Source organism: Lepidothrix coronata, unplaced genomic scaffold, assembly GCF_001604755.1.
Source record: "Lepidothrix coronata isolate B3197 unplaced genomic scaffold, Lepidothrix_coronata-1.0 Scaffold118, whole genome shotgun sequence".
Classification (NCBI taxonomy): domain Eukaryota; kingdom Metazoa; phylum Chordata; class Aves; order Passeriformes; family Pipridae; genus Lepidothrix; species Lepidothrix coronata.
In genome coordinates, this window is record NW_016690298.1 from 1 (window position 1) to 12,515 (window position 12,515).

Below are 12,515 nucleotides of genomic sequence, written 5' to 3' on the forward strand. Positions count from 1 at the left end.
AAAAAAAAAACAAAACAAAACAGTATTGTGTGAAGTACTAAAAACCAGAAGAGATAGAAAAGAGGCTTCTAATTATTTTTGTATTTTTGGATAGATTAAGGAAAGAGCGTGGTCTTTGTGTCTGCCACAATTTGACATGCGAAACAATCATAGTGATATAAACTTTATACCTGCTGGAACCGAGAGGAACAATATCTCCTCTTTCATTTTCACATCAGATAACACAATAAAGAGTGATAAAATCCTATGAGTAATATTCAGTGGAGGTTATGTATAATTTGACCCTGTGTCATGAAGTAAGCATGCATCAAATGGTGGTTGGGTATATTAGAATGTGCCTGTGAATCCTGTCCCAAATGTGGTGTGAAAGCAGTTGTCTTTAAAATCCATGAGTAATTACAAACAGATTTAACACAGAGCTCCAAATGGTAAACAGGCTACTGTAGACTGAGCTGATGTGATGTGCATGCTGTGATTGCTATCTATAGTTTACTCTAACACGCTTTTTCCTTTGCAGCAGTCCATTGTACCAGCCCACCCAATGGCTCCTCCTAGTCCCAGCACCACCAGCAGTAATAACAACAGTAGTAGCAGCAGCAACTCAGGATGGGATCAATTAAGTAAAACTAACCTTTACATCAGAGCACTGCCTCCAAACACCACTGACCAGGACCTGGTAAAATTATGCCAACCGTAAGTACTATGTTTAAATGTAAATTATAATGTCATACCTTAAAAGCCTATAGTAGGTATACAAAACAAGTGTTTGGATTATGAGGGAAGAAAAACAGATTCATGAACAACCAACCTCGTGCTATGGTATGCTGGCAAGTTTCAACTTCCTTGGCAATCACAAGGAAAAGATTGTTTGGCACTTTGGAAAAGCAAAGAAAGTAGAAATACAGCGGTGAACTGAATCAAACCATTACTTTCACAAAAACTGTGATTACTGATATTGCTGCCTGATGCTGTTGAAATGAGAGATAAATTAAAATTAATATCTAGACATGAAACTTGCTTTTAAGAACCTGCAGAGAGGTTTTTCTCTATTCACTGCTAAGATAAATCTGTTGATATAAACTCCTCAAGTAATTGTTCTGCATCACTGTAAATTACAGTGTGCATTTGAAGGCTTATCCTAGTTTCAGACTAATTTTTGGCTGTACATTACTGTACAATTATTTTTATGATTTTTTGATCCATGTAAGAATCCTCCCTAGTGGCTGGAATTCTGGGTAGACTTGGCCTGGCATAAGGTTTTCAGGCAATGTTGTTAACATGAGATTTTTTTGCTTGTGTGAGTTACTGGTTTTATTTTTTAATTTTTACAGCAGCACATGCCTCTTAGTTACTTTCAAATGTGGGTCATACGTCAAGAGACTGTGCAGTTACATTGTTTATAAACTGTTTAAAATTGCCTTTCATAAATGTTTTACTGAACTTTTAAAATTCTTAGTACTTCTGAAATTCATAGTGCACTTTCTGGATTATTTTGAAATCAGAAGTAATTAGCTAAGTTTTCAATACTGTATGTAAGAAAACATCAAATTCTATCTTGAATGAGTGGACTATCATTAAAATTTTATATAACGCTACTATCTGAGATTCTTAAAATAATTATGTTCCATTTATTATGTTCCATTTAGCAGATAAATAACTAGCAACATACAAGCATACATCTCGAAGAGCACAACACAACTAAGAAAAATTGCTAGGAACGCCTAGTAAATCTTTGATTTCAGCTTATATGGAGTACCTTTGTTTTTTAATATTGCAAAATATCTGATACCTAATTTATATAGAAGAATTTTAGTTGCAAATGCATGTTTTACAGAAGTGGATTTTTCCTTCCCGTTTTTGTCATTTGAACTGATGAAGTAACCTTGGCCTGTGCACTCATGTTATGTTAGGACAGAGCTGGGAGGTTATTTTGCACTGGAGCCGCCCAGTAACTACTATTTGTGCAGTGGTTACTATAGCTCCTTAATCTTTCTGAAGACATTTTTGTTTCCACAGTCTCAGATATCATCAATGTATGAACAGCCTAGAAAAAAGTACGTTCAATACTTTGCTGTAACTGGTCCTCTTCTTCTTGGATAGCCAAAGATTATAATTTTGTTGTTGCTATTCAACATATAATTGTAGTTGGAATAGCGTGAATTGTATTAATAAAGAACAGACAAGAACTGCAGCCATGAAACTGTTAATTCTGATGTAAACTTAGTCTTGGAAGGTTATGGCATTTGTTCCTGTGAGATATTTCTCTCCTAAGAATCTTGAGAGGAAGGGAAACCCTGTCTCAAAATTCTCCATTTCTGATGAGGAACTGAGTGAGATGTCCAGAAATTTTAGTGGTGGCCAACACAGTCCCTTAGCACCTAACTTGATGCGGCAGTAAGATAGAAGTGACAGCACCCTGTTCACAGAAGCTCAGTAATCCACTTTTGTAGATCATGGAAAGTTTCAGATGCTAACTGTTCCCTTCCTACAAATCGGCCTAAACTTTTAGGACATAGAGGGCAAGATATTCTTAAAAGTGAACCTGCCATGTTCATTGTTTAAGCTGAGACAATACAAAATAAATAGAGAATAAAATCTTGGGCACGCTAAAATCAGTAAAGAAACTGGTGTTTACTCCAGGTCTCTGAAATATTTTCATTAGCTGTTTCCAAATGCCTAATATTTTACTGGGAGGCTTCAGAGTAATATTAGCTTCTTTTCCCCATATAGAGTGGATCTTGCCCATATAGAGGGTGTCTGCTGGAGTGCTTGATGCTAAGAATGGATAGAAAGGCTGCTCTGCATGTTGTAGAAATGATCTTGCTAGCTGGCAAAAAGCAGCTTTCAGTGGAGGTACAGAAAAAGGTCACTGGCTTGTTTTGTATCTTTTGACCAATGTCAGACAAGGCAGAGAAACACCTGTGGGTTGAGGAAATAATGGTTGAAAAACATCATTGTTACTGCAAATACCAGAAACATCTCATCTGCAGAGATTTTTCCCTCTGATCATCCTGGACTTGTATCATATACAAAAAGTTATTTTCAGGGATGGTTATTGTAGAGAAATATTGCTTTTGATAGAATCCATTAGAATACAAGGTAGAATAATCTACAGAATTCTTTTGGGGGGGATCATATTATACTGTGACTTTTATTTGCTTTAGTCAATATTTGCTTTAGTTCTTGCTCATGACAGCTAGCAGTGCTAATTTTGGCTATGTTTTAATTTTGTTTAATTATTTTTAGTGAATCACTAGAGAAACCTCTTATCAAGTTATGGAAGTGTTGGGCATGCTCTCCTGTTGTAGCACAGCTGTGCAGTATTTATGAACACAGTTAGCAAATGTTCATCAGCTTTGTGGAAAAGTATTTTCCTGGCAAGAGCACAGTTTGTCAGTATATGTCTCTACAAATCTGTCTCCACCTTCATCTGATTGGTTCTTTCTGTTTTTCTATTAGCTGAAGCTTTTTTCCTCTTTTCCAAGATGAAAAGAGCAGATTATGTTTTTGTTGTGAGGGCTTACTTTGAAGCATAACTATTTTTCAGACAATATTATTGGGTTTTGTGTGGGAAATGAAGCTGCCATGTTTCTGAACAGTCCACTCAAACCTAAGCCTGCTACTCCAGTTCTGTGTTGGGAAAACAAATTTCTTCATATCAGTTGTGCCAGAGGCAGAAGTGTGGGGAATAGTAAAGTAGGTATTATGTTTGTCATAAGGATGTCGTAACAGTCAACCCAGAACCAGAGGAGTGTTGGGGGGACACAAGGTGAGTCAGTCCTGGCCAAAAGAGCTTTCCATCAGGTATGTAGGAGTAGGCAAAGCAATTGATGTAATGGCCCACAGACAATGTCTTTTCTGTGGGAGGCCAGGCAAAAGCGATCAGCTAAATAGAGGGACAAGAGCAAAGGAAAGGAGCCAATGAGCATGGTTTGGGGAAGCCTGTAGGAAGCTGCCTGACTGCTGTGTGGTTTCTTTTCACAACTATATAGTGCCATTGCATGAAATCTGCTGCACTGACCAAGCCTCTGTCATGAAGAGCTGGTTTGACAGGATTGTTGAAGCAGGGGTAGTCTCAGCCATGCGTAATTGTTCTCACTTCTCCTAGTGTGGCTGTCAATACCTTATATGCTTCCTTCAGCTGTTGTGTTGGGTTTATGAATATATTATTTAGACTTTAATTGTACTTTCTTATTTTATGATTCTTGAATAGTAATTTCTTTTAACTCATTTAATATCTGCATCTGAAGATACAAGAATAAATCCATTCCAGTTATTCACTGAAATTGTTGAGCCTGCTTATCTGATTAGGGACTTAACACGATTGAGTCTTAGCAGATTCAGTCAGGAGTTTGTAACTTGCTTTGGCATGTTTTCTAGGTGCTTTCCAGACCCTCACTAAGCACTGTGCTTTGCTGAGGATGACCTTTATGCTGAAGCCACATGGTTCCAAAGCCCTGTGATTTACTTGCTAGCGTGCAGCATGGCATCTCTGTAATGCTGAATTTCTTCAGAGACCTCCTTTTGTGACATTTACATCATTAAATGAGGATGATGCAGCAGACCCTTCATCCTCCTGACAGTCCCCAGTCCCAGGGTGAGATTTCAAGCTTTGAGCCTTAACCCAGGTCTCCTTTATTCAGTTCAGCATCAATTGCCACACCAGCCCACCCTTTCATATTCTCCCTTCCTGGCTGTTTGCTCATACTGTGCTGCTTGTATCAAGCTGTTTGTAATCTATATGATATTTTTTAAATTGCTTTTTGCTCTGGACAGTTTCACTTAGTTGGTCTTCTCCCTTAAATTATCACTGTATTATTATTGGCCTCATAAGCCACCAGCGCTATCTCGTATTGGCCTCATAAGCCACCAGCGTGCCTGTAACAAATGTGGATAGAGCCTTCCCAAATCTTCACTCACGAAGCCTAGCCATGATGATTATAATGTGCATTTTTAGTGGGATTACAACCAGAAAAGCAGCTGCTTGTAAGGTAAAAAAATATAGAATTACCATGACAGACAATTGTTCTGTGCCAGGATGATCGGAAGCTTGCAGTGGCTGCCTTTGCATTGTGAAATTATGTCCTGTTTAGAGAGTATTTTAAGGGTTCTTTTCTAAATATTCAGCATTATGAACACAGGCATAGCTAAAACAACTGCCAGGCTAATGGTTTTCTTGAAACACTTGAGCCAGACGTGCTATACAGCTTTGTTTCCACAGCAGAATAACTTTTGTTTTTTGAAGTTACATACTCTGTTTCCCTGTTTTGAGGCACAATAACCTAAAAATTGTTTCAATTCCCTGCTCTTAATAAAACACATATTTTCATTAAGTCAAGTGACGTTCATTAGCATATTAATGTTTCCATGTTCTTTGCTTGCTGTGTAATTGTGACCTCTCCCCATGTTGCCATTTCCCATCTCCTTCAAAAGCACTCAGGTCTGAAAAGTGGTGAACTGCAGCTCAAACATTTACTGTAGCAGGGAGTTAGCAGTGCTGCTGTCACTTAAGAGCAAGAAACTTGCTAATTTTACTCTGCGTATCTCATTAGAAAAAAAGACATGTCTGGACTTCAGGAAGTGCTCTGACCATCTCTTGCATTTAACTCTTTGGGAGATTGGTCTGGGCAGGTCACTGCTGCTTAGTTCTGCCTTGTGGAAATGTCTGTAGCACATGAATACAACCCCTATGGATAGATGGTGTTGGTAGGGAAAAGTTGAATTGAAAGTTTCAGAGCTCCAATTTGTTTTAAAGTGGTTTTTCTCTTCTTTCGTTTCTCCTTTATTCTCCATTTTCTTGCATTTTTATTTCATGATTTGTCAGCTGCAGTGAAATATTGCATTCATTATTATGTGGAATATGATTTCATGTCATATAATTAAATGTGATGCATCAGTGTCTCGGAAACTGTTCTCTTTGAGAACAGTATTAATACTGATTATTTTGGAGCAAGAGCCTATCTATCGTTCTTACTTTTTTAGGGTAGAAAAAAGCCCTCTGCAAATTTCTTCTTTTAGAGTGTTATGTATGCATTTTTTAAAATAGTAGTATTGCATGCATCTGAATAAATAACACCATGTTTACAGAATGTTGTTTGGCTGTAGGAGGAGATAGATTCTTTAGTAATTGAATAGCATGTGATTTGTAGTGTTCAGTTCTGTATGTTACCAGCATCATATTTTTCTTTATTTCCTGTTGAAGGACTGTGGCATAGTTTGGGGTTTGTATTATCTGCAGTAGATTTTCCTTAACCTGAGTTTTCACTCAGTTTTGCTCTTCAGAGCAAACATACCACCAAGAATGGTGAAGGTGTGCTCCCTAGATGTATTCACTGATTGTGTCAGTGCTGTTGCCTGTGCAGGCACACAGTGACATGGGACACAGTGCAGCAGTGCAGAGAAACACCCACACGAGCCCCAGGACCAGAATTTAGTTCTGCCCAGCTGATGTACCCTGTTTCTCAGATAGACAAACTGTCAGAGTAGGAGTTACATGCCACTGTGGTATGTAAACCAGCTCTGCTAGCTTCTGTCTTAGCTGACGATCTTTTAAGAGGTAGCTGTCAAATAGAGGTATTTCCACAGCTGAAAAGAAATTTTATTCATTTTTGTATGTTCCTTTTGCCAGACGAACTGGAGAGATGTAGGCCTGATATGGAGGATGAAATGCTCCTTTTCTTTAGGGTTTGACTTCCACAGTCAGTGGCAAGGCATTTACATGGTATGCCATGGGAATTGTGATTGGCCTGGAGACGTAGTGTTTGGTTTAAATAGTCATTTCCTTTATTGTTTAGCAGCTCCTTTTGGCAGTCTTGTTATGAAGGGTCTGACCTGGCAGGGTGCAAAGGAAGACTCTCTCTCTTCCTCTCAGTATTGGTACTTTAATTAATCAGAAATAAAAGTCAGACAGTTTTACCCTCATGATCAAATGAAATCCACACTGAAATCCTCTCTGAGAAGTTCAGGGCAGTTTTTTTATAATAATGCCTTCTTGTAGAATGCCGTTAGGGACCCATAGGTATTTTTGGGGAAATTGTAATTGAAAGAAAAGTTAAAAAGTTGTCTTCTAGAGTCCTATCCTTCAGATGCAGATAGGCTCTTGAGACTTCTTGAATTTAAAACAAATATAGTTTTAATTTTCTCTTTCCATTTTGTGATTAGGCAAAGATTGAAGTCAAAATCAGTATTTCATTTAGCCTAACAGCAGTCAGCAGTTCCCCTCAGCACATTGTTTAAAAAACAAGCAATCCAGATACAGATGCATGAAGGAACTCTGTGTTTGCCTTGTGCTCGCAGATGCAGAGATCCAGTGATTGCACAAGCTCCATCTCCCCTGGGAGTTGAGAGTTTTGTTGCAGTGTGGGGCCAGAGGAATGGTGATCCCATGGAATTTCCTTGAGGAAGTGGGGGCGAGGGAGGAGAAGAGAGTGGAAGGAATGTTTCAGCCGCAGCTGCTTGTAAAAGAAGCACTAGAAAAACAGATTGGTAAAAGTTACCACCATTGAAGATCTCTCTTTGGAAAACAAAAAGCTGATTTGGTAACATGGAGCCTCCAAAATATGTGAGCATTTGCAAGCCTGCAGGTATTTGTTGTATGGAGATGTAACCACAGAGCTGCAGAAAAGAAATGTCCAGTGGCAGCTGTTGGAATGCCTTTGATCAGGGTCCCAGTCCCCAGTTTCCCCAATGGCAGGGACCTGACACAGATGTGAAGTGATAGCAGCAGTAATTCATTGGAATAACCAGTAATTCCAGAACATTTTGAAGGGGATTGTTTAATTCCAGTGGACTACTAAAAATGTTAACAAGTACTAATCAGGCTTTTTAGTGGGTTCCATAATGCCAAAAAATGCCCCTTCTGTCACAGACGGCTTAGGCAGGTGCTTCAGTCATAAACTAGTTCAGAATTGACTCAGCTTAGAGACCAAGTTGGTTTCTGCCCCAGCACGCTTACACTAAACTTACCCTTTTTTTCAGAAAGCCTTTCAGTGTAGAAAGCAGGATCAGTATTTGCAAGCAGATTCTTATATCCAATGTCTAATATCTCGTGTCGTTTCACGTAACTCACAGAAATCTTGTGAAGTCTTGAATTTGTTTGCTAGAGGTTCATTCTGCTTTGCTCTGATTTCTGTAATGTTAGCTCCTTGAAATGAAAAACTGAGCCATCTGATGTTGACGCATTATAAGGCCAGTCATTTTTTTTGGTAATGTTTCAGCCTTTTTTTGCCTGCATTATTGCAATGCTACGTTTAAGGTTGACAAGGAACACCTCCACATACTATGCAACCCAGATAATAAATATTTATATTTTACCTGCAGAACAAAAGCAGTAGCAAATATAGGTGAACAAGTTAATTCAGATCCTGCTACCTCTACTTAAACTTGTAAATGAGGAAATAGAGAGAAAAAACAGTGTTTATCTTTAGAAAACTCCACAAAATGTTAAGCCTTGATCCTCAGTTGTTTTCCCACAACCCCTAAAATTTTACCCAGTTTTGGCATTCAAAAAATGTCAACTGCCTCAGTTTAGTTTGAGCAGTGCCTTACTCAAGGCTCAGACTAACTCTGTAGAAAATTAAATTACTAAAGTATTGCTGAGAGAAGAATTAACATTTCATCATTTAAATATCTGATCTTTGCAGATAGATGTGCAATACCTGTGAAAAAAAGTCAAATTTTAATTTGAATGTTGATAATGTTATGATACATGGACATAGAGCAAAAAACACAAATGAAAACTCAAAAAAAAAAGACTTTGATTTGAGGTCTGTTTTGACACTTCGACTTGAAATAACCCATGAGAATAGAGTTAATCGTTAACAGAATAATTTTCAGTGGAAGAAATATGCTCTGATTTGTACTCCTATCTTGCCCCTTACGTTTCCATTTCTTCTATTACTTTAATCTCTTATTTTACCAAAAGAGGAAAAATTATCCACCAAGATGTGTGTAACTTCACGTTTGGTTACAAATAATTGGATTTAATTAACTAATCATTGTGGTCATCTTAACTGAAATATGTTAGTCCAAAATGTGTGCTCTTTTTAAATGTTTGTTTTCTGTGTTCTGTGCAGTTGTGTAATTTTACATACTATCTTTAAAAGACAGAGTGTGGATCAGTATTTTTGCCTAAGAGAACACTGTAGACATAGGTCTTACACATTATCAGTATTTCAAATCCTAGCACTGCTTTTTGGTTTACTTGTAGTCATAAATAAGCTTTCATAAGTCTATCAAAATATCAACAATTATTCTTTTGCATTAGTGAGGACTATTTCTTTAATGTCTGAGCGAATGCAATAGTGCAATAAGCATTATGTTAATAAAAGATCTAAAATCAGGAGAAAAAAAGCTTCATACAAGGTAATACAAATACATGAGAAATCTCAAATCTTTTATTTGCAAACCCTTAATGTCAGAAATAAATGATCTATAGACCTGAAAAAGAGCCAAACTACTTATTTCTGGTTTCAAGGACTTTGTTGAAAGGGTAACTGAAGAGCTTTTGGAACCCGGAGACTAGCACAGTTTTAGAGTTCAGTACATAATTTTATTTAGTGTTTATGTAAAAGCACAAAGGAATTAGTATGTTCAAAACCACCAGTGGTGTAAAACAGAAATGCTTACCTATGCCCCATAGATGACTTGACTCAAGTCAAGTCTTGACTCAAGCTGTCTGTTTGCAGTGTGCTCACAAAGGCCTGATCCTGGAAAACACAGAGCAAGGTCGGGACCCCACCACTCCTATTGCCAGTGCTGGGGTTTAAAACCACTTACTGCTCCGTAGCGTGGACTTAGGATTTATTTGATAGTGAGGGCTGAGCTTTTCAGCTACATAATTGCACACTGCCAAATGAACTCCACAGTCTCTGGTTCTTTCTTTTGGCATTGTGTTTTCTTCTTCTTTTCAACCTATAGCTGTGCAGTACCCCAGGCAGAAATCTCCCCTGTGTTAAGTCTGAATGCCTTGGCTGAGTTCTGGAGAAACCATTTGGCAGAGAGAAGAGAGACTTTTTGCCTTCAAGGCCTGAGGGTATCAGCATGGTGGGGTATCCAGCAGAGCTGACGTAGCAATGTGCATTTCCTTTCCCGCGTTGCTGTTTGTAGTACTGTGATCTGGAAAGGAGTGTTTGTAAATCATTTGCCTTCCCCCACCCTGCTCCACCCCTGGATTCAAACCCTTACATTTCCCATACTTGAAGCTACATGTTTTTATTGTGCAGAGGGCTTTGTCTTAGTTTTATTGCTAAGGCTTTTTTATTTGTTGCCAAAAGTATGCTTGCTACATTTTGAAGATCTCAGATACTTGAGGGAAAGTCTTGCTTTGTGATCCTTTTTGTCAGTGATGGCTTACAGGGCTTCCATGTTTCAGAACAGAGGTACAGTACTAGGAGTGAAAGACCATTAGCCAGGACTGCTGCTGAAAAGTCTATCATCATACCAAGGCATGAATGTACTTTTTAAATGTAAATTAGGATCAATTTTTTTTAACATCTTCCAGATATTCAGAGCTATGACATTATAAAAATACACAAGAATCTGTCCCAGTCCTCTGTTCTTCCCAAGTGAATTGCATATTACTTTGTTCCATGAGAAATTCCGAAGATTTTTTCCACCCATTTTATTTATTGCTTATTCAGTTAAATATTTGTTAATTCTCTTTGAAGTCTAGGACACTCACTCAGAATTATGCACTTTTGTAGATGTCATTAAATACTTGGAGAAGAGTGGCCCTCTCAGGAAGAGGGCACAGCCCTGACTGTCACCGATCAACTGTTTCTCAAATAACACTTGAACCGAGGTTGAGATGGTAGTCTAAGGAGCACAGGCTCACTGTTTTGGATGTAGCTGAAAGATGAGCAGCAGCAAGACTTGACTATCAAAGGTAACTGGTTACTGAACAAGCATCCTAGTGATGTGGGAATATTGTTAGTTTCTTTATCTCACGGGATTTAAAAAAAGGATAGTTTAATTAGAAACAGAGCGGAATACATCTAAATATATAACTGTTGAGCCAGATGCTAAATTTTTTATAATCTTATTATAATATACTACTAAAACCCTTGTGAAAAGGGCTTCCACTGCTATTCATATCACCACAACAAAATTAGTTAAATTTTTGCCATAAAAAAAGGGAAATTACTTTCTGTTTCTCTGTATGAAAATTTTTAAGTTCCTGTGATAGAAGACACCTTAGTGCTGTTAGGACATCTTAGCTTTGCTCCTCATTTTCTGGTAGTTACTGTGCTTTTTTCTGTCTTTTCCTTAAGTGGGGGACAGGGAAGCAGCTTGAAGTGCAGAGGAAAGAGTAAGTTTTCAAAATTTTATATTATAGGCAGGAAGGAGTATTTCTGAGACCAATGTTTTCATCTGCTCATTAGTGTCCTTTACAAACTTCTGCGTTGTTCAGTGGGAGAGAATTTGCAGAAATTTTAATTTTTCATCAGGAATTTAACTGGATTTGTGTTTGGTCACTGGTGTTCTGCATTCTCCAGGATGCTGTAATTGACTTCTGCTTATGCTTGTACCAAAGATGTTTGACATCTCTTGAGTTCAATTCCTTCAGTGCTGGAGGAAATGTGAGGCTGTTTCTCTCAAGCTGCTTTCCTCTAGTGGTAGAGGTCAGCATTTGACTGTGATAGTTCTTTATTTTTTTGGCAGGCAGTTCTCTGACATTCCTGTCACTGAGATCATCTCCACTAGGGCTTTCAGAAGAACATCTGACTGGGGCTCAAATTTTTCACCTTCTGCTGTTCTGACCATATAGTATGTTGTAGGAAAGGTTTCAGTCCTTACCATTAATAATTAATTTGTTTCTAGATACCTTTTGTGAACTCAAAGATCTGTGAATTTGTGGTTTCTTCCTTTCACCGTGATTTGGTTTCATGTTGAGGGTGTGGATTCTTTTAATCCCAAAGATAATTTAAGAGAATAAAAGTATCATTAAATTACTGCAGTCTGAGTCATACTTGGTCTGTGAGTTTAGTTCCCTGGCTTTCCCACACAGCATTTCCGATATGCAGTGAGCTGAGGGTGTGCAGGAAAGATGGTAGAGTGACCTAGATACTATTTAACTCTTTACTAGTGGATGGCTTTCTGACACTGGGTATAGCCACTGCATTCTCTGTCCTTTTCTATGTGATAATTGTATCCATTATGTTTCCCTGCTTCTGAGTGGTTTTCATAAAAAGTATTTTAAGATTTCTATTAAAGTTGTTTTAAGCATCTTGTTTAGTTAAATTGATTGGAAAAATTAGAAAATGAACTATTTTAAAATCTGAAGTGTAGGTATTGAGATTCATCCTCAAATAGAAGTTATGGGTTCTTTTATATAGTACTTTATCACTTCTCAGAGAAAAGTTCGTTCTACTGCCCTATTGTAGGCAAAGAAATAGTCATCTCAGGCTCTCTGAAATAGAAAGGTCTGTAAAGCCCAGAAACACTGTACCCATGTCATACAAGCTTCCTTGCTGGCATATGTTGAATCTGTTCAAGAAAGATGGTGATACAGGACT

The 12,515-nt window shown here is 37.9% G+C and overlaps 1 protein-coding gene across 1 annotated transcript in view; it reads left to right on the forward strand.

The window, feature by feature from the left end:
- The first annotated feature begins 519 nt into the window (after nt 1–519).
- LOC108502435 (RNA-binding motif, single-stranded-interacting protein 1) overlaps nt 520–12,515 on the forward strand; it is a 66,092-nt gene continuing 54,096 nt past the window's right edge. Inside the window, exon 1 of the mRNA XM_017825394.1 lies at nt 520–693. Within this exon, the coding sequence (XP_017680883.1) occupies nt 542–693 (152 nt within the window). The 5' untranslated portion in view covers nt 520–541. The remainder of the gene's footprint in view (nt 694–12,515) is intronic.